We start from the raw sequence: 20,979 nt of genomic DNA on the forward strand, positions 1-20,979 counted from the left end.
GGAGCCGCGGGCGCCCAGCGGGGCCAGGCAGGCGGCGGCGCCCGAGGCCGACGGAGCGGCCGGGCCGGGCCGAGCGCGCCGAGCGGAGCGGAGCCGAGCGGCGGGAGAGGCCGCCGCCGCCGCCAAGATGGCGGACCTGGAGGCGGTGCTGGCCGATGTGAGCTACCTGATGGCCATGGAGAAGAGCAAGGCCACGCCGGCCGCGCGCGCCAGCAAGAAGATCCTGCTGCCCGAGCCCAGGTGAGGCGGGCGCCGGCCCCGGCCCGCCGGCCCCTCAGCCCCGCTCCCCGAGCCCCGACCCCGCAGCCCCAGACCACCCGGGCACTGGCCCCGAGACCCCCTCTGCCCCGCCAGCTCTCCGCGTCCCGCAGCCCTGACCGGACCCCTGCGCCCCAGGCCCTGTGCACCTGAACCCGGAGCACCCCAACGCCGGGGCTTTCCAGTTGCACTGGCTCCCCGACCCGCTCAGTGCCCCTGCCCTACTCTGCCGCCTTTCCCTTCACACACTCCGCCTGGCCCCCTTCTCCGTCAGCCCCTCGCTCTTGCCTTCTCCCCCAGAGCCTCCGTGCTCCCCTTTCTCCTCCTCCGGGTGGCCCCGGGTCCCGTGGAGTCCCCTCCTTTGCCTGCCCATCTACCTGGCCTGACTGTATTGCCCATCCTTTCGCCGCCCCTACTCTCGGCATCCCCACCTTGGGGTTCCACACCCCCCCCCGCCCCGGTCCCCCTCGGGTGGACACTTCTGTGAGGTTTGGGGCAGACAAGTCTTCCCGGATCTTCCCCATTTTTCTGGCGGGTCACCGGCCTGGGTTGGGGATTGAGAGTGCTTTGGGGGCCGGGGTAGCGTGGGGATCAGGGTATGGTGTGCGCCACATCCCTCAGTCCCTCTCCCCTCGAATCCCTCCTCTGGTGAGGTCCGCCTGTGGTGCCCCCTGGGTACTGTTTGCCAGGGGACGTCCCAGCACCCCTGCAGCAGCTGGACCACAGCTGCCACCTCTCTGTGAGGTAACTGATAGCATTGCACCTGATATCCAAGTTTCATCTGTTCAGGATTTGGGCACAGGAGTGGACAGGATACGGACAATAGCTGAGGCTGTCCAGCATTTTACGGCTTCTAGAGTATTTTCCCATTGCCTGAGCCTCACAGCAGCCCATGGGCGGGTAGGTCAGGTGTGGTTTTGTCCCCATGGAACAGGTGGGGAAGCTGAAGGCCCAGAGGTGAGTGGCCTGCCCAGTGTCACCGGCATCCAGGGTGGTGGCTGGCCACCAGATCGGGGCTTCCGGCTTCTGTTTCCACACAGTGTCCACCACTGTGGCCTGAGCCAGGGGGGCCTGGCCATTCTGCATCTACAGGAGCCATGTGCCCACCACGATCTCTCATGCTGCGTGGTGAGGCCAGCCCCAGAAGCTCCTCCATCCCTGCCTAAGAGTTGCCATGCTGGTGCCCTGCCAGCCCAGGAGCCTGGGCCCGTCCTAGCTCTCCTGGTCTTTATCATGTGACTTTGGGCAAGTCCCTTCCCATTTCTGGGCCTCGGTTTTCTCATCTGTGAAATGTGGATGGTGTGAAATAAGGACTGTGACTCTGTGGCATCTTGAGTGTTTGAAGCAGGGCCCAAGGCTGCGGCGGTGGGGAGGGGGTACGGTGCCCACGTCTCTGGTGCCCTCCTCTGTGACCCGTTCTCTGGGTTTCAGATTGACTGAACACCAGGCCTGGGAGAGGAAAATTGGCCTGCGTTTTGAAAAGGCCGTTAGGACCCTTTTTTTCTAAGACATTTGCAATCAGATTTCTCAAAACGGGAACCAGACTGACTGTCAGCTGCGGGCTGTCCAGGGAGCGGCGACAGTTAGAACAAAATGAGTTCAGAAATGACAAAGCCACGAGGGAGGAAATGGGGGAGTCACCCTCTGGGTCTCACAGCGGCTCTCCTTGGTGGCCTTGGCCTTGAGACCCTCTGGCAGGTTGGACTTCTGCAAAGTACGAAGCGGGGCCTTTTCTGGAACTCTCTGTGTTTGGGTAATCTCGCCCCAGAATGCATTGCTCCTGATGGGGCCCCGCCTTGGGTTGGCTCTGCAGGTGTTAGAACCGTGAGCAACAAGATGTTCCTCTTTTCCTGTCCCCTTTACATCTGTGATATTGATGGTGGTGATAGGAGTAATGGTGGAAATTATAATTATTTATTTTTGACCTTTTGTCATCTCAGTCGATCCAAAAACCAACCTGTGAGGTTGGCAAGGCCATGCCTTGCATGTAGTAGTTGCTCAAGAAACATCAGGACTGTGTATAGTGTCTGAAACCAGGTGAGCTGTGAGTTTTAGGGGAACACAGCAGGAGACCGAGAGCCAGGTGTCATGGGCTCTCAGGTAGGGTCACCGTCTGGCGGCGCCACATTGGGCAGATTGCCCACACCTGTGAGATGGACTAGAGGCCCTAGCAGTGACTGTTAGTGAGCTAAGGCTGGGGAAGGGCCTAGGAATCCAGGCCTCCCGCCTCGGAGGATATGCCACCCTTTGCTTTATGCTTTGCCCACCCCCTGTGTCAGATTTCTCCTGCCCTGAAGATCATTATGACTGTATCTTACGTCTGCCTGGCACTTCCCAGTTTGCAAAGTGCTTTTTACTCCATTTTATCCTTTTCACGACTGTGGGAAACAGGCATGGCAGGTGGTATTTTCCCACTTAATAGTTGAAGCAACTGAGGCTGGGAGAGGGGAAGAGACTTGGTCCCAGAGGCGAGGTGGCACTTGAACTTGGGGTCTCTGGACTCCTGCTATGCATCATTTCTTCCACACACCCCTCTGTACCTCTGCTCTCAGCCTGGTCCTTGTTTTGTGGAATGTGCCAGCTGGCACCCCTGGCCCGGAAGCACAAGGGCAGCCCCCGGCACCATCAAGGCCCAGACCCTCGCCACCGGCTGGGACAGAGCTGAGCTGCTGTGGCAAAGCTAGTGCACGGAGGAGACGGCTCCACGCCTGGGGTCAGGGCCAGGGACGAAGGCCACGGTTTGTCTATGACAAGGTGCCATTTGGAGCCGTTCCCATCTTGGGGTGGTCCCTCTTGGCAGCCTCCCTGCGGCTGGTGCCCGGGTTGTGGCTTGGCCGGGAGCTGGGGCTGCCATCACAGCTCTGACTTCTGAGCGCTGCGGAACAGGAGCTGTTGGGCACAGTGCCACTCAGTTGGCACGCGGGCTTTCCCTTCTGTCACCCTATAGAACCCGAGGAAACAGACCCATTTCTCGCGCTTCTCATGGAGGGAGGCAGCAGTGCAGCTGGAATCAGGAGACCGGCTCCTAATCCCACCGCAGTCCCAGCTCACATGGGCCCCAGCACGTCCCTTATGCTGGCCCAGCCTGCCTCCGTTTCCACCTCGGTAAAACGAGGGGCTGCCCTTCACCGGTGACCTCTCCGCTCCTTCGGCCCTCGGGGTCTGTGGTCTGGGCCTCTCCCTGAAGGAGCCGCTATCTCGCTTTCCCGGCAGTGGCAGCAGTCCTGCAATTAGCGTCATTTGCTTCATGTGACCACGGAGGCCTCGTGTAATTAATCTCTGGGCTCCTGGCGGAGGAGACCGGCCTGGGCGGTCCCAGGAGATGTCCCTGCCTTCCCTGGTGACAGTGGCAGCCCCAGTGGCAGATGTCAGAGCCCGGTGCCTCTTGCAGCCTCCCATTCTCTCGGCTCTTCCTTTCCTGGTCCCTCCCCCACCGTGGATTTCCTCCTTCCTGCCCTTTTCTGGCTTCCCCGTCTCCCAGACCCGCAGCTCTTCCTCCACTGCTTCTTCATTCCTGTTAACTCTTTGCTCCCAGGACTTCCTGCCCTTGATTTGTGGAGCGGGAAGAGGTGCAGGGGGTGGTTTTCTCCCTTCCTTCTCCTTCCAGTTCTGCATCACCAGGAGAAACCCTGCTGTTTTCAGCCTTTATCCCTTACCCAGAACTTTCCACTCCAGTAGCAGCGTTCTCCGCCCCCGCCTCCCCCCACAAAACAAGATCCTCTTTTGGGCAGTCATTCCCTCTGGGCCTTTGAAGCCCCCGCGTTCCCCAGGAATGGGTCTCCGGGACATCTTTTCCCATCTGTTCTCCTTTCCAGATCATGGGGTTTCACATTTTTGCCATTAAGTTGCTCGCCCGCCTGCTGTTCCCTCAGTAAAAGGATTTGAAGGGCGCGTGAGCATGACAGGTTGGAATCCGTGTCGGGGAATCTGGGCTCTGTCAACCCGGGAAAAATGTGTCCTATTAATGCACGATTAATTCCTAGTAGTAAACTCCCAGTGACATCAGGTGTAGGCAGGCTCTGCAGCGGTGTTTCCTGCCTGCCCCGGGCACCCAGGGAGGCTCTGCAGGGGGGCTGAGCACCTGGGGGCCGGTGGGGTGGGTCTGCGTGCACACGGCTGGTGCTTCCAGGATACTACGCTCCCGCCTCAGAACAGACAGCAGAAGCCACGAGCACGTGAGAGTCTTTGAGGAACGCACAGCCTCCAGCACACCTGCCCTTTGTTCCTGTGGCCCCGAGGGGCCAGTGTCCTCTGCTGGTCACATAAGACAGAGTCACACTCGAGTTCTCACTAACCTGTTTCAAACAGGAAAAATGAGGCGTTTGGCTGCAGCCTTTTCTAAAACAATAACCTGCCCTCTCTGCATCGCTGCTAACAGGGAGGGTAGTGTCTCCGCGGGCCAAAGAGTGGGGTTTCAGAAGTGGGTTTTCAGGTGTGAATGTGTTAGCAGCTCTGTTCTCTGAGCGGGGGGTTCTCTGACTCTGGAGGCCATTCTGGGTTTGGGGTCGGGGATGGCCCCCTTTCTGGGAGCTGCAGGGCAGGGAGCCCTGGAAGTTGTTCTGAGGTGATGGCAGCAGTGAATTGCGGGGTGTAGAAGTCGTGATGTGTGACAAGGCCGCCCGAGTGCCTTTTCCCGCACATCCTGCAAGCTGTCACTTTGTGGCCACCGTGCCCTGGGGAACCTGGGTCGCTGCGGACATTCGTGGTGGGCTCGTGTGTGGTGCCCCGTGCTGTCATTTTCTCTTCCCTGGCCCAGGACTTGCTCCAGAGTTGGCCATTTGGGTTGGTCTTTCCCATTTGATGTGTGGCCCTGTCCTCAAGCTCAGAGGATGTTGTCAGCCCCAAGGAAGAGTCATTGAGAAATATTAATAAGAAGCCCCAGGGGACTTCCTCATGCTGCTGCCACCTCAGTGCCAGGTTTCCTGGAAATGCCACGGAGGAGCGTCCCAGCCGCGGCTGCAGCCTCTGATCTGCTGGCTTAACCGCCGTCGTCTCCCAGAGCGTGACGGTTCCCGGCGTGGCTGCACCATACCCGCCAGGCCCGGAGTCCCCAGGCCAGCTTGCACCGTCCTGAGGTTTCGTGGTTCTGGCATTCCTGTCACACAGGAGCACAGGAACCATGGCCCTTGGCCGGCCAGGTGCTGGCCAAGGCTGCCCCCAGCCTGATGGGCTCCCACAGCCACTGGCAGTGGGTGGAGGGCAAGGCGGGCAGGGCAAGAGTCCGGGGTCCCCTGGGACTCTGCACCCAGCTCTCCAGCAGAGGCTGGGCTAGGCCCTTGCCTGGTGGGAGGCCCTTTCTCAGGGAGGGCTGGACATTTTCTTGCCGCTAACTTGGTTGGGACTCAGGGTGAGCTACTCAGCTTCTTCTGGCCTTGATTTCCTCACCATCAAGATGAGTATGTTTGCTTCTGACCCTGCAGTCCCTCCCGGTCCATACAAGCTACGGTTTGTGACCCTGAGCGGGTGTCATCTGTGAGGCCCGTGTGCCACAGAGTGAAGGACTTAGCTTTCCCTTTGAACCATGTGGTGCCGGAAGGTGCCGGAAGTCCTCCCCTTCAGCCCTAACCCCCTCCCTGCCGTCCCATCACCCCAGCCCGCGCTCTGGGCTGGGAGGGCGGAAGTGCTCTCTCCCCTGGTGTCAGGCTGGGCCTGCTCCTCAGAGCAGCTGGAGCCAGAGTGAGCAGCCCTGGCTGTTGGGCAGCAGGGCCGGGCAGCTCCTGCCAGGGGGCCCTTGCTCCTTTGGCAGGGCAGGTATCGGGCTGTGCCCACTGGGGCCCCCAGACTGTACGGCACGAGTGCCTGAGGCTGGTCTGTGAGCAGAGTGGAGTGGCAGCCGCTCAGGCTCAGGTTCGGGGGTGGGGTGCTCATGGGCCCAGCCGAGGGGCCGGCTCGCCAGTCAGAGCCCCACCCTCTGAGGACACAGCAGGTGTGGGGCTGAGACCCCAGCAAGACTGGGGAGCTTCTGATCACATTCCAGAAGGAGGTGCTTGCTGGGGGTTCCAGCAGGAGGGCTCCCTTCAGGAGAGGGAGGGAGCTGACGGCCCTCGCAGCAGGGCTGCATTCTCCTCTTGCTATGTCCTCTCCGCCTTTTTCAGTGGCCAGCTCAGTGTTGGCAATTCAGCATTTGTTGACATCCTCATTTTACAAGTGGGGAAACTGGACATTTAAAGTCTGTGACTTGGCCTGGCCTCAGGGAGGGAGGTGGGGAGGGCCATTTGGAGCCCAGGCCTGGGTACCGGTCCGACTGCAGCAACTAAGGCCACTGAGGCCGTTCCCTGGAGGGGCTGGGTCCTTCGGGGGCTGGGGGTGGGGCTGGGGCGGGGAGGATGCAGATACTGGGCTCTCTGGACAACCTGGAGTCCATCTGGGGACCACGTGCTCCTGGATATCAGAGTTGTTGACCTGGGCGGGGACAGGAATGCTGCTCTGGGGCCTTCGCCACTCAGACTCCGCCAGTATCAGGGAGAGGGGGTAGGAGATGAAGGTGACCCAGCCCAGGAGGCCGCCACCGCCTCCTGTGCCAGCCTGTACTTGCCACCCTGGCGGGAGCATCCCCCATAACACACTTGTCTAACCTGCCAGCTCCCTGGGCTCCAGCCCTGTGGGAATGGACAGGAAACCCTAACGTTGCGGCCTTGGGGGCCTCTCCTTCAAGGACTCCGCTGAGTCTGACCTCGTGTTTGGTTGGGGGGGGTGTGTTTATTTTATTTAGAAAACATTTTTTCTTTTTAAGGAAAAAAGTGGAAGTGCTGCGGGCTGGGAAGAATGCTGTGGCCATCCACCCTGTGCAGCCTTCCGAGGGAGGCAGGGCCTGGCCGCTGAGCGGCGCGGAGCCCGGGCCTTTCCTCCGCGCCCTGGGCCGAGCCGGTGGCAGAGCCCCCAGGAGGGCAGAAGGCCCGCACCGGGTGCCATGCCTGGAGAGGAGCTGGCGGCTCCGCTCTCTCGCGGGCAGGCCCTCTGCGAGCGCGTTTCCCGGCCATTGCACGTCCAGCCCACGAGCCCGCGGCGCGAAGTGGCACTGCTCTGGGCTGGGCATTCCCATCGCGCCGCCTTGGCTGAGCTGGCGCCAGTCTTGCTGGTTCAGGGGCAGGGGGCTTCCCAGTGACTATTGCAGGGGCTATGCCCAGCTGCCCCGTGGGGTCATCTGACAGGCCGGAGTCACCCTGCCTGTCACCTGCATCTGCCTGTCTGGACGTTCCCTCTGACCATCCAGCCCCATGGAAGATCGACATCTTGTGATATTTCTTCCCTCTTTATTGCTTTGTCCACCTCCCAGGAGAAATCTGGCCCTCGCAGGGTCCCCGGGCTCCACACCCCTACCTCCCAGCTGCCTGGTCTCGTGACCCTGCCAAGCCTTCGCTACCTTGGACTGGGCCCACCCCGCTGTGCTTCACCCAGCACACCCCCCGGCCTGTTTCCCTGTCCGAACGGGAGGCCCCAAGCTGTCCCTCGCAGAGCTGGGAGCCCTGAGAGATCGGCGCAGAATGTGCCCCGCAGACTCCCTGGGCTCCCTGTCCCCGGTCCGCGGGCCCCGGGGGGGGGGCTGTGTCTTGCTCAGCGTCACAGAGTTTTTAGCTTCTGATGTGTGTGAAGTGCATGAGGGACTTGGGGGCTGGTCTCATCTCCTGAGTCCCTGGGAGTCCCACGGGGCCAGGGAGATGTGTCCTTGACGGTGGCTGGTGGACGTGAGCAGGTGTGTGGCCCCCAGGAGGGGAGAGTGTGCCAGCGTGGCTGAGGGCCACGTCCTGGCCTTGGAGTCCCTGTGGTTGTGGAGGGCGTCCTCACTTTCTGGGAGGGAACCAGCTCTGACGTGGTAGTTCAGGGCCACTGGGCCGTTGGCCCTCAGCTGGGGCTCTTCCCTTGTCGACTGGAGTCACAGGAGGGCTGTCCAGGTCATCGGCACCCTTCTTCCTGTTGGAGACAGTTTTCGGAGGAGGACACGGCATCTCCGAGCGTCTGGGGGGAGGGGTCACAGCTCCAGGACTGCTCATGCCGGCTCTGCACGCTCCCATGTTGTCTTGCGTGGCCCGAATGCGGACAAGGGCCCGGGAGGGCCCGGGCCTCCACCCAGACCACCTGAGAAGGAAAGTGCTGAGCAGGACAGGGCAGGAGTCGCCCCGCCTGCGAGTCCAGGCCAGGGGTTGGGCGGCGTCTGCTGGCTGCACTGGCCCTGCCTGGAGCCTTCTCTCCTCAGGCCCCCTCTCTGATGGGGCCCGGGGCCTCAAGACCCCCAGCTGGCCTCGTCAGCTCTTCTTCTGTCCTTCCATCCATCCATCCAACAGACGAGCCTGCTCCTACCCCACCTTGTTTCTTCCCCTCCTCCCTGGCCCAGCGTCATCAGCTACCTGGGCTTCCTCCTGTGGTGCCCACCCCCAGCAGAGTCTGCCCGCTCACCTGCCGCCCTGGACCGAGCTTCCCAAGTGTGGTCTGCTGAGCCTCCGCCCTGCCCCGTGGCTCATCCTTGGCTGGGTCTTCCCTGCCTGCCCCCATGCCCACCCACCTGCCCTGGACTTTGTCACCTGTGACATCCTGTTTGCATTTGAGGAACCCAGTGAGGTTCTGCCTTCTCCACACGGCCTCTCCCAATGACCCAGAACATTCTTTCCTGCCTGAGTCTCCTCCAGATGACAGGGCCCCACTCAGGCTTTGTCTCATGCTGTCTAATGTCACAGAACCACCAATGCAGGACTGGGAGGGCCTGCCTTGCGGGGGCAGGGTTGCATGGCACCTTCCACTAGGTGATGGGCAGCAGGGCCCTGTGCTGGGCTCCAACAGGGGTACGGGGATACAGAGAGGTGGGCACACAGAGTCCTCTTCATCCGTGGCCTGCTGGCAGCCCCACGTATCCTGAAGCCTGTGAGCATCGCACGGGCTCAGGTGTGACTGCCCAGCACGGCCCTCAGTATGGGCAGCTGGAACCCAGGCTAGTGAGGTCCAAATGGGACCACAGCTGGTTGGCAGGGTGGGACTGCAGGTGGCCCAGGAAAGGAGAGGAAGGGACAGCAAGAGGTGACTGAGGCGTGAAGCGTGGCCAGGTGTGGCTTTCCCAGACAGCACTCGGCAGTGGGGGGAGATAGCCGGGGGCGGGGAGTGTGGGCTTGGGCTTCCGTGGTCACAACAGTGGCCTCTGCTCTGCTGCCCTCCCAGGCGACCCAGGGGCAGGGGGTTTTTACTTCGGGTATCAGGGACACGGGAGCTGAGGCTTGGCTTTTCTTTTTCAATATTGAGATATAATTCACATAAAATTCATCATGTTAAAGTGTACAATTCAGTGGATTTTGGTACATTTACTGTGTTGTGCAACCTTCACCACTACCTGATTCCAGAACGTTTCCATCACCTTATAAAGAAACCTTGTGCCCATTAGAAGTTATTCCTCTTTTTTCTCCAGCCTGACACTCACTAACCTGCTTTCTGTCTGTAGACTGGCCTGTTCTGGACAGGTGGTATAAATGGAATCATATAACATGTGGCCTTTTGTGACTGTCCGTTCACGTAGCAGAATCCTCTTAGGTTTATCCATACCGTGACGCGCGCGCACACCAGCACTTCACTCCATTTCCTGGCCAAGTAGTATCCCATTGTCGGGATGGGCCATATTTTCGTGACCCATCATTTGCTGATGGGTGAGCCCTGGCTTTTGAGGTTTGGCCAAGTTCCTAAAGCCAGACAAGGCGGCGCTGGGACCAGGCTTCTGAGCAACCACCTGCTGGTCACCTAGCTGTGGGGACAGAGCCTTGGTAGGCAGGCACGGGATTGCTCAGGCCCCTCTGGTGTGGCCACGGTCAGGTCCAACAGGGGTGGCTGCCTTCTTGGAGGGAGCGATGACACCCACCAGCAGTGCCCTCCACTCTGGATTCTGGGAGAGGAAGCAGCGACCTTCCAGGGAAGCAGGGCCAGCAGGCCTGACAGGAGCCCTGGGGGCTCCAGGTAACCCCGGCCCCTATGTCTTTCAGTATCCGCAGCGTCATGCAGAAGTACCTGGAGGACCGGGGCGAGCTGACCTTCGAGAAGGTCTTCTCCCAGAAGCTGGGTGAGTACGGTGGGGGCTCTGCCGGCCCTGGGGCTTCTGCCACTTGTCCAGCTGCCCGGGGCCGCCTTCCTGCCCCCATCCCAGCCGACTGGGCTGTGCTCCCCTCTCCCAGGAGGTTTGGCCTCCCAACCACCGGGGCAGGGGGCAGGGCAGCCAGCGAGCCCCCCCTCCCCTCCCCCGGTGGCAGTAGGCAGGGCGGTGACGTAGTGCCCTCCCAGCCCCTGGCCGTCAGCCCCGGAGCCCCCTGAAGGGGCGGGGCCAGCAGTCTCCCAGGGCCGCCAGGGAAGTTCCTCCTTTGGGGTTTGTTTTTGAGAGTTGCAGCTTCCCCTTGGTGCAGGCACAGCTGCTCGGGGCCGTTGGTAGAACTGACAGGAAGGGGCGGGGCCCTTCCTGTGGCGCCCGCTAGGCTGTGGTCGCCCCCCCCCCCGCCGCCCCCACGGGCCCTCTTTGTGAGCAGCCTGCTTTGGCCGGCCCCTCCGTTCCTCGTCCTCAGTGCCCTTGTCTTAGAGGCTTCGTGGGTCCACCCCACGGACCTGGCACACAGGGAACGGTGAGGCGGGGCACAGGGAAGCAGGCTCCGGCCACACACAGCTCCGGCTCTGAAATGGGAGTGGCCCGGCCTGGCAGGATCGGGGCGTTGGAGGTCAGGCTTAGCGAGTCAGTGTGTCGGGAAGCACGCCGTGTGGGTCCCCTGCCTGTGCTGTGTGACCTGGCACATTGCTTCACCTCTCTGAGTCTCACCTGGGAGCTAGGACTCAGGAGCCCCGCTGCCCAAGACTGTTGGAGGGCCAGATGAGGCGGTGGCAGTGAAAGCCCCTGGCCCACTGGGAAGCCCTGGTCACAAGTTACTAAAGGCACACTATCGAAAGGCCAGTCTGCCCTTACCAGAAGTGCTGGCCGCGAGCTCTGGCAGAGGTGGAGGTGCCCAGGCAGTGGGGACGGTGCCCCCAAGAGGTGTGGAAAGTCACCCAGCTCGAGCCTGGTCACGCGTGTTGGGCTGGAGGGAGTAGAGACCACCCTTCCTTCTGCTTTGCCCTCCAGGGCTGCTCTGGGGCCAGACTTCCGGCCCCCATCCCTGGGGAGGATGAGGCCTAGCCCATGCAAGTTCTCCCGTGAGCCCTTACTGCAGCCCGTCTCACCTCTTCCCTTCCCCAGAGGCCCATGCCCTGTGAGGCCCCCTGCACCAAGGCCACACTCTCTGGCCTGTCCTTCCCAGGACCTGCCACTGGACAGAAGGGCCCTGAGTTCTACTCATGCTGCCACACACCGCCTGCCTGACAGGTCTCCCTGAGCCTCGGTTTCCCCAGCTGGACCTGCCCTCCCTGTCTGCCTGTTTCTCGTGGCTGCTGTGAAAATCAGCCAGATGACAGAGGGGGGTGTAAGGCCCAGGGAGAGGAACACCCCCCCGCCCCCCGCCCAGAGGCTGCCTTCCTGCCCCCACGCAGCAGCCCTGGCCTGGGCCGGGTGGATCTCACTGACCCTGCACAGCCTGACCGGTGGGTGTGTCGCCCTCCTTGAGGAGCTACAGGCCCCAGACTGCAGTGAGAGGGTGGGGGACCCAGGCGCCAGAGTCTACTCCCCGCCTCTGCCTCACCAGGGCACCTGTCACTTTCCAGCCATCATCTGAGGAAGCAGATTCTGAGAGGGGTAGAGATGCAGGCGCCCCGACCCCAACTTCAAGAATCTTTGGTTGGCGACAGCCTCCGAGGCCACCTTGCCCAGCCTCTGCCTGGGGCAGAGATCACCTCTGCCACCTCCTTGGCCAGTTCTGCCCAGGAAGCCCCAAGCCCACCCCACCCTCCATGATGGGCAGGCCTCTGCAGGGTGTGTGGCTCGGCGTGATGCACAATGCTTGCTTTCAGGGTACCTGCTCTTCCGAGACTTCTGCCTGAAGCACCTGGAGGAGGCCAAGCCCTTGGTGGAGTTCTACGAGGGGGTGAGGCTGGGCTAGCCTGGCCCTGCTGTGTGTGGAGAAAGGGGCAGGGCTTGGGCTGCTTTCGCTGAATCTGTAAGACACCCCCGCGCCCCGCTGGGCCAAAGCTCACCTGTGGGGATCTTGTCCTCTAGATCAAGAAATACGAGAAGCTGGAGACAGAGGAGGAGCGCCTGGCCTGCAGCCGGGAGATCTTTGACACGTACATCATGAAGGAGCTGCTGGCCTGCTCACACGTGAGTGCCCGGGCCCGCGTGCTGGCAGGGGCATGGGGACGGGAGGGGTGGACCCGTGGAGAACGAACACACCGCTCTCTTCCCCAGCCCTTCTCGAAAAGTGCCATCGAGCACGTCCAGGGCCATCTGGTGAAGAAGCAGGTGCCTCCGGATCTCTTCCAGGTGTGTGCTGGCCTTTTCCCCGCTGCTGCCCAGCCCAGCTGGGGTCCCCCTTGGGCAGCACAGGTCCCAGAGCCTGGTCAGCTCCCACTCTGGCTCAGCCACCAACCTCCCGCTTCCTCCTGTAGCCGTACATCGAAGAGATCTGTCAGAACCTCCGAGGAGATGTGTTCCAGAAATTCATTGAGAGGTGAGAGCGGGCTGTGAGCGGCAGCAGAAGGTGGGGAAGGGCCGCTCTGAGAAGGGGCGTGGATGGCGCGGAGGAGAGAAGCCAGCCTGCTTTAGTCCCCAACGCGCGGGCCCCTGGGGCTGTCTACACGCCAGCGCGGGGGCTCCTAAGAGGTCGTCACCTCCCTGACACTCCCCGACACTCCCGCCCCACCCTTCTCAGCACCAGGCACCTCCAAGCCTGTCCAGGGAGGGCCGAAAGGGAGCGAGGGACCACCCATGCATCTTCCCTCCCATGGACTGTCTAGCCCCTTGCTGGGCCCGTCGGGGTTGAGAAGCATCAGGCTGGTGGTAGGGATGGGCCCGAGAGGACACACTGCCCACCTCGCTGCCCACTGTGGCCTTCACGGTGCGTGGGAGTTGTAGGGAGATTTCAGCTCCATGCAGGGAACAGCTTTCTTAATGTCCCAGCTGCTTAGTCGTGGAGTGGGGGCTTCACAGGGAATGAGTGGTGTGTCACTGGAAGTATGCAAGCAGGGATGGGGTGAGCATTGTTGTGGATGGGGTAGCAGGAAGTCGGGGTCAGACTGGAAGACCTCACCTCTAAGCTTATCTCATCCCAGCAGGAACCCACAGACAGACAGCAGCGCCAGCATCGCACGGGCTGGGGGCAGCTCGGGCTGGCAGTCTTCCTGGGCAACCCCAGAAGAGGGCACTGAGGCTCGGGAGCCCAGGGGATGGTAGTGGGTGAGGCCGGCTCACCCCAGCATCATTTCACTCACTTTCTAAGGCTCAACTGAGTCTGGTTTCTTCTCTCGCAGCGATAAATTCACACGATTTTGCCAGTGGAAGAATGTGGAGCTCAACATCCATGTGAGTGGGCTGGGTGGGCGTGGAGAGCCCCCTCCCTGCTGCCCCTCCCCAGGGACCCGGGCCCCAGGGCTGGGCGAGGGCCGGGGAGGCCAGGGGAGTCGACCCTTCAACGCCCAGGGGCTGGCTGTGGGGTTGGTGCAGGAGCCCAGCGGGGACAGCTCAAGGCAGGGAAGCACATGGCGACGGTGGCCCCAGGGCGGGGCTCAGGCATCCTGCAGTGACCCCATTGCTGCTGTCCCCACAGCTGACCATGAACGACTTCAGCGTGCACCGTATCATCGGGCGAGGGGGCTTCGGCGAGGTCTACGGGTGCCGGAAGGCCGACACGGGCAAGATGTGAGCACTTGGTGGCACGCCTGAGGGAGAGGAGGGCCACGGAGGGGTGCCCTGAATGGGCAGGTGTCCGCAGAGGGCCACACACGGTTCTTGCTCTGGTACCTGCCGTGGCCCCTGGAGCCCCGGCCCACCAGCACTTCTGCCCTCTCTCTGTCTCTGTGTGTCATACGCTTGTCGTGGTGTCTAGTCTTCCCCACAAGGGCCCTGAGGACTGCCCACCCCACCTCGCCCCTGGGGCCCTGCACTGCAGGTGCCAGCGGACCGCCTGACCAACCAGCCCCTCCCCTGCAGGTATGCCATGAAGTGTCTGGACAAGAAGCGCATCAAGATGAAGCAAGGGGAGACACTGGCCCTGAACGAGCGCATCATGCTCTCCCTCGTCAGCACCGGGGTGAGCGGGCAGCTGGCCACCAGCTCAGCCTTTGGCTCCGAACCTGGCACAGCTTCTGCTGACCTCCTCTCCCACCCCTTCCTAGGACTGCCCGTTCATCGTCTGCATGTCGTACGCGTTCCACACGCCAGACAAGCTCAGCTTCATCCTGGATCTCATGAACGGTGAGTGCCCGGCCTGGCCCCAGGTGGACCTCGGGGCTGGGGGCCGGGGTGGGAGCTGAGCATCCCCCTGCTCGGCTGCTTCCCTCAGGCGGGGACCTGCACTACCACCTGTCCCAGCACGGGGTCTTCTCCGAGGCCGACATGCGCTTCTACGCGGCCGAGATCATCCTGGGCCTGGAGCACATGCACAACCGCTTTGTCGTCTACCGGGACCTGAAGGTGAGGCGCCCCGCCCTCCTCCCAGCACGGGCTGCCCCCGTTCCCAAGACAGGCCCGGCCTGGCTCCTCGCCTGCGTGCCCCCGACCCAGGGCCCTGTCCCTGGACACGCATACCCTCTAGAGCAAAGACGGCGCCCCAGCTGGCGTCTTGCCCGGCCGGGCCCTGTCCTGAGCTGCTCGGGGGACGGCTCACTGGGCTTCCTCCACAGCCGGCCAACATCCTGCTGGACGAGCATGGCCACGTGCGCATCTCAGACCTGGGCCTGGCCTGCGACTTTTCCAAGAAGAAGCCCCACGCCAGCGTGTGAGTGCCCCAGCCCCCTCTCCCTTCCCGCACCCTCCACCAGACCCACTCATGGCCTCCTCGCTCCCACAGGGGCACCCACGGGTACATGGCCCCCGAGGTTCTGCAGAAGGGCGTGGCCTACGATAGCAGCGCCGACTGGTTCTCCCTGGGCTGCATGCTCTTCAAGCTGCTACGAGGGTGAGTGGCCGTCCCAGGGCGGGGGGGGGGGGGGGGGGGGGGGGGGGGGGCGGGGGGCGGGTGCGCGGCCGGGGAGGGGGGGGGGGGGGCCGCGGGGCACAGAGACAGGCTCTTCCCCGGGCCGGCAAGGATCGTCCATGCTGCCTGCCTCAGTCTCCCCATTCCCGTCCTCTGACCTTGGACTTCGGCCTTTCTTGCGCAGGCATAGCCCTTTCCGGCAGCACAAGACCAAAGACAAGCATGAGATCGACAGAATGACATTGACCATGGTGCGTGGAGGGTCCCAGCCCGGGGAGGCTGGGCGGAGTCCACGGGGGGCCACAGTGAGGCTGGGGTCTCCTGCGGGCATCAGGGTCTCACCCGCCAGCAGCCATCTCCAGCCGCTTAACCCCACTCTGGCCTCCTTCCCTGTAGGCTCTCCTCTCTCTGTCGTCAGAGCAGAGATGCCTGCTAGGGGCCAGTTAGGAAGCTCTCCCTCTGCTGGGGGCCTGGACCCTCCCACCCCTGCCCCAAGCAGCCTCAGGAGCCCCAGAGCTGGGATGGGGCCCGGGCCTCTGCCAACGTCCCCCTACTCCTCCCTGCAGGCTGTGGAGCTGCCCGACTCCTTCTCCCCTGAGCTCCGCTCCTTGCTGGAGGGGCTGCTACAGAGGGACGTCAACAGGAGGCTAGGCTGCCTGGGCCGAGGGTGAGTGCCTGAGACCAGGGCCATTGTCCCAGGCCTTCCCTCCCTGCTGGGCCCTGGGTGGTGTCCACGCTACTGTGTCCAGGCCTCTGCAGTGGGCTGCTGGGCCAGTCTGCCCAAGCCTCTGCCTGTGCCCCTAAGAAGACAAGGCCTGTGTCCTGTCACTGGAGCCTCCTCCATGGTCCCAGCCTCCTTTGAAGGGTTCACAAGCTGGGGCGTGGCCAGCCCTGCCCAGTGTTCTCAGGGGGAGGGCTGCCTGCAGTGCAGCTTCTGGAGGTGGGTGTGGACCAGCTTCCCGAGGGGCCTTGTGACACAGATGGTGAGGACAGCAGCTTTTTATGTTTATTAAACATTTACTAAGCGCTGGGCATGATGTGGCAAGATTCACAATATTAAAACTCACGCCAGCCCTACGATGTGGGAACTGCTGTTCTCCCCGTTTTAGAGATGGGGAAACCGGCTGAGGTTTAAAGGACTTGGCCAAGGTCACAGAGCCAGAGAGTGGCTGAACCAGGAGTTAACCTGGGCCACCTGCCCCACAGCCCAGGCTTTGCCCCCCGGCCTGGGTGGTGCCAAGCCCTGATGACCCGCTCTCCCTGCAGGGCCCAGGAAGTGAAGGAGAGCCCCTTCTTCCGTTCCCTGGACTGGCAGATGGTCTTCCTGCAGAAGGTAACAGCCTGGGGGCCGGGGCCGGGTGGGGCCCTCTGTAGCCCCTGCCCCAAGCTGATGCTCAGCTCCTGTTCTGCTGCAGTACCCTCCCCCGCTAATGCCCCCACGAGGGGAGGTGAATGCGGCAGACGCCTTCGACATTGGCTCCTTTGATGAGGAGGACACAAAAGGAATCAAGGTACTGGCCCTTGCCTGGCCTCTCAGCCCTGAGCTCTAAGCCCAGCCCGGCTGGCATCCTCCTCCCTCCTCTGCCCTGTGAGACCCCCATGCCAGCCCCGTCTGCCTGTTGGGCCTCAGGCTTCTCCTCCCCAGACATCCCTGGGGGCGGCGGTTGGACCAGACCACCCTGCCCCGGGGCCCTGCGGCCAGGCAGGCCTGTGGCCGATGGATGTCTCTTCCCTGGCCCTGCGGTGAAGTTACTGGACAGCGACCAGGAGCTCTACCGCAACTTCCCCCTCACCATCTCGGAGCGGTGGCAGCAGGAGGTGGCAGAGACTGTCTTCGACACCATCAACGCTGAGACGGACCGGCTGGAGGCCCGCAAGAAAACCAAAAACAAGCAGCTGGGCCACGAGGAAGGTGAGGGTCGGAGGCTGCTGTGGGCGCCCAGTGCCCGCCTTAAAGATCGGAAACAGGCTCAGGTTTCAGCCAAGGTCACAGCCAGAGAGCAGCCGACCCAGGATTCAAACCCGGGCGGAGCGGGCCCGGCTGAGTCCCCCTCTCTTACTCTCTTGCATCAGACTACGCCCTGGGCAAGGACTGCATCATGCACGGCTACATGTCCAAGATGGGCAACCCCTTCCTGACCCAGTGGCAGCGGCGGTACTTCTACCTGTTCCCCAACCGGCTTGAGTGGCGGGGCGAGGGCGAGGCCCCGGTAAGGAGCGGGCCGGGGCCCCTGGGGTTGGCGGCTGGCGGGGCCTGTCCCGCGCCCTCACCGCCCGCTCCCCGCCCCGCAGCAGAGCCTGCTGACCATGGAGGAGATCCAGTCGGTGGAGGAGACACAGATCAAGGAGCGAAAGTGCCTCCTTCTCAAGATCCGCGGCGGCAAGCAGTTCGTCCTGCAGTGCGACGTGAGTGGGGTCCCGGGGCGGTGGGCGGGGGCGGGGACAGAGTGGCCTTCGGGCCCCCCCCTGACAGACCTCGGGGTGTGTGCAGAGCGACCCCGAGCTGGTGCAATGGAAGAAGGAGCTGCGTGACGCCTACCGCGAGGCTCAGCAGCTGGTGCAGCGGGTGCCCAAGATGAAGAACAAGCCGCGCTCGCCCGTCGTGGAGCTGAGCAAGGTGCCGCTGGTGCAGCGCGGCAGCGCCAACGGCCTCTGACCTGCTGCCGCCACCCGCCCGGCCGCCCTCCTGCCCGCCCGCCTTTTATAAACCTCTAATTTATTTTGTTGAATTTTTATTATTTGTTTTCCCGCCAAGCGGAAAAGGTTTTATTTTGTAATTATTGTGATTTCCTGTGGCCCCAGCCTGGCCCAGCCCCCAGGGAGGGGCCCGCTTGCCTTGGCTCCCGCTGCCGCCCACCCAGCCACTGTCCAGCCACCCTCGGCCCCGCCCCCGGGGGCCACCCACCCCCGGTGTCTTCCCATGCAGGGAGAGCAGCCGCCCCCAGCGGCCCTCCTGCCCCTTCCCCAGGGATGGTGCCACGTGGAGTTGGGCCACCTCCAGCTCTGTGCCCACAGCCCAGCTGGGTGGCCCGGCGTTCCCCAGCCCAGGGGAGGCCGCAGGGCAGGGATGCTACTTGAATTTTCCCACCGCGGCCCCTCCTGTAACAGGGACACAGCCCTGCACTGACCTGCCCTCCAGCTAGTCGGTAGACAAGGGGGCCCGTTGTCTCCCTGACCCCAGGGCCTCCCGCGTGACTTAGGCTCCTGCACCCTTTCTTGGGAAGAGTCCCCCGTTCCCACCTTCCCTGGACACCATGGGGCTTGGCCAGGAGGGTGGCGTTGGCAGCGGCTGCCGCTGCCCTCACCGAAGCCCCCTCTTCTTCCCACCCCAAGCGCCCAGGCTCAGGGACCACAGAAAAGGCACCTGTGGATTGTGCCACGCTGGCCTCGCCTGGCCCCGAGCCCCCCTTCCCTGGGCTGGGCAGGGCCTCTTCTGCCCAGGACCACAGGGGGCCGGTCTGGGCTGGCCGGGCAGCACAGTGAGAGGGGGCCAGGTGGGGCAGCCCTCCCCACGCCAGGCCGCTCCGTGCGTGCCCCCGGCCGTCCAGCTCCAGAGCCCCGTGTCCCGTCAGTGCCACTGCCCACAGGGCGCCACCTCGCCCGCAGCATGCCCCCTCATGCCAGTCGCTGCCGTGTGTGGTGTCGCGCCCTCTCCCCCGGGGCTGCGTCAGCGGGCCCTCCACTCCCATCTACTCACCCCCCCCCCGGGGCGTCTCTTTGCCGATTTTTGAATGTGATTTTAAAGAGTGAAAAATGATATACGCGTTTTTATAAAAAATGGTGCCTGACTCCTTGGCTGTGTCAGACTCTTTTGTGCCTGATGGTCATTTTCAGTCTCCACGGGGCTGGGGCCTGAGGAGAGAGGGTCTTGGTGGTGCCAGATCCCCTCCACCTCCACAGCCGGCATCCACGGCCAGCCCAGGCCCCAAGCACCCCGGGGCGGGGAGGGGCTCCCACTCCGCCCCTCCTACCCTGTGGGAGCAGAAGGGGTCTTCCGCCCACTGCCAGGGAAGCAGGAGGAGGTGCCTGCCCTTTGGTGCTTGGTGTCATGTTTGGACCGACCGAGCCCACCTGGCCCTCCAGGACCCATGCTGAGGACACCCCTGTGGACAGATGAGCACCTCTGCCCTTGGGGCCACACCACAGTCTCTGGCCTTCGCCTTCTCTGGCTTTGGTCTTACCTCCGGCCTTGCTGTGCAGCCTCCAGTAGAGGTCCCTGAAGCCTGAGCCTGAGGGATACCCCAGCACCAGGCCTCATGTACCCAGAGGCTCTATTCAACTTTCTTTTCCCCAAGTCCCTGCCGTCCAGGCCCGCACGGGTGATGTTGCTGCTGCCCGCTCCGTGCAGGACTCTGCTGGCAAGGACTCAGCTCCACGGAGTCTCTGAGGAAATGGCTTTTCAGCTGGGCCTCCAGCATTGGGGTGGAGGAGGTGGGGATGCATTTCCGATGCAGGGAAGGGCCCGGCAGTCAGGAGTGGCTCAGGTTGGCAGGAGCACTGTGGGAAGGAGCCAGGCCTGGGAGGCCCTGAATGCAGGCTGAACCCACCCCAGAGCCCAGGGGCACTTAGTGACTGCACGACGAAGGTGGCAATGGAGATGCAGCCCGAACCTGGATAGGCTCTGGGGAGTCCTTGCAGGCTCTGGACTGGGGCTGCGTGATGAGAGCTGGCTGTAGAACAAGTTGCTTGTTACCACATGCAGGACGTGTGGAAGGAGGTGAAGGACAGGAGGCAGGGAGACGGGTGAAGGGCCACTGATTCTGTCCAGGGAAGAGATGTCATAATGATGGTGGTGGTAAAGGAAGAGATGCAAAGGGGTCAGATGGGAAGAACGTGGCCCAGTGGGAATGGGCGGGACCTGGGGACGAGACAGAAGTGGGAGTCCAAAATGGCACAGCAGGAGGCCCGTGCTATCACTCAGAGTCACGACAGCCAGGGAGCAGAGCTGGCCGATAGGGAAGAGGGTGAATGTGGCTGCATCTGGTTTGGAAACTGCTGATGGATTGCATGGGACATCAGGCACAGAGGTGTCCCAGAGGGAGCTGAAATGTGGTCCTGGAGGTGGCATCAGGGTGACAGTGGGAACAGACAGGCTTTCAGCTGGGAGAAGCCAGACTGGGAGTCGGGGAGGGACAACAGGGGCCCCAGGAAAGGGTTGAGAAGACAGTGGAATTAGGAGTCAAGGGCTGGGGGGCGGGGGTGGGGAGTTGTGTCCAAGGCCGCAGAAATCAGGAGAGGCTGGGCCTGAGACAGTCCCGTTGGATTTGGGGTGAAGAGGGCTTGGAGTCAGGGTAGCCTCTTTTAAGGAAGATGGAGGCTAGAGAAGGCTGCAGCAGTGGCAGCCGGCAGGGACTGATTTTAGAGTTCTGGACATTCAGAGGCCTTTAAGCTGTCCTAGACCCAAGGACATTACAATGACCTGATGACACCACAGCGTAGGGTAGCAAAGTGATCCCAGAGAGCACAGGAGCCACCTGGCCACAGTGAGAGGGCAGGGTGAAAATGGCAACTAGGGCCTCCCAGCCCAGAGACGCAGCTCAAACATCTACATCAAACTATCTGGTCATTTTTTAAATAGGGAGACTGAAACCAGAAGGTCAGCCTTGGCCAAGCCTGGCCACTGCCTCACCAAAACCCAGGCTAAGGCCAGGGTAAGGACACCAGAGCCCAACCAACGGAGGAGGCCTGCACCCTGGTTCCGGTGTGG

At 62.6% G+C, this 20,979-nt stretch overlaps 1 protein-coding gene across 2 annotated transcripts; it reads left to right on the forward strand.

The window, feature by feature from the left end:
- Nucleotides 1-38: 38 nt before the first annotated feature.
- GRK2 (G protein-coupled receptor kinase 2) lies at nt 39-19,051 on the forward strand. 2 transcript variants are annotated; one of them, XM_029207914.1, is made up of 21 exons: nt 39-240; nt 10,215-10,291; nt 12,154-12,227; nt 12,359-12,460; nt 12,548-12,622; nt 12,748-12,809; nt 13,609-13,660; nt 13,905-13,996; nt 14,288-14,387; nt 14,473-14,551; nt 14,640-14,770; nt 14,980-15,074; nt 15,147-15,254; nt 15,457-15,523; nt 15,839-15,939; nt 16,539-16,605; nt 16,688-16,783; nt 17,022-17,184; nt 17,346-17,482; nt 17,568-17,678; nt 17,764-19,051. In XM_029207914.1, exons 1-21 carry the CDS (start codon nt 128-130, stop codon nt 17,926-17,928), a joined length of 2,067 nt encoding a protein of 688 aa, XP_029063747.1. In that variant the 5' UTR covers nt 39-127; the 3' UTR covers nt 17,929-19,051. The 2 variants fall into 2 exon arrangements, with proteins under 2 accessions (XP_029063747.1, XP_029063746.1); XM_029207913.1 differs by having other exon boundaries at nt 17,565-17,678; nt 17,764-18,001.
- The last annotated feature ends 1,928 nt before the right edge of the window (nt 19,052-20,979 follow it).

Source organism: Monodon monoceros, unplaced genomic scaffold, assembly GCF_005190385.1.
Source record: "Monodon monoceros isolate NGI ecotype Baffin Bay Population unplaced genomic scaffold, NGI_Narwhal_1 Super_Scaffold_7, whole genome shotgun sequence".
Classification (NCBI taxonomy): domain Eukaryota; kingdom Metazoa; phylum Chordata; class Mammalia; order Artiodactyla; family Monodontidae; genus Monodon; species Monodon monoceros.

What these genes read in the sequence shown, in the direction of transcription:
- GRK2 (XM_029207913.1), top strand. Translation starts at nt 128, where the DNA reads ATGGCGGACCTGGAGGCGGTGCTGGCCGATGTGAGCTACCTGATGGCC. An exon ending in AGCTGCTGGCCTGCTCACAC is followed by an intron (nt 12,461 to 12,547) that starts GTGAGTGCCCGG and finishes TCTCTTCCCCAG; the next exon opens with CCCTTCTCGAAAAGTGCCAT. An exon ending in TGCCTCCGGATCTCTTCCAG is followed by an intron (nt 12,623 to 12,747) that starts GTGTGTGCTGGC and finishes TTCCTCCTGTAG; the next exon opens with CCGTACATCGAAGAGATCTG.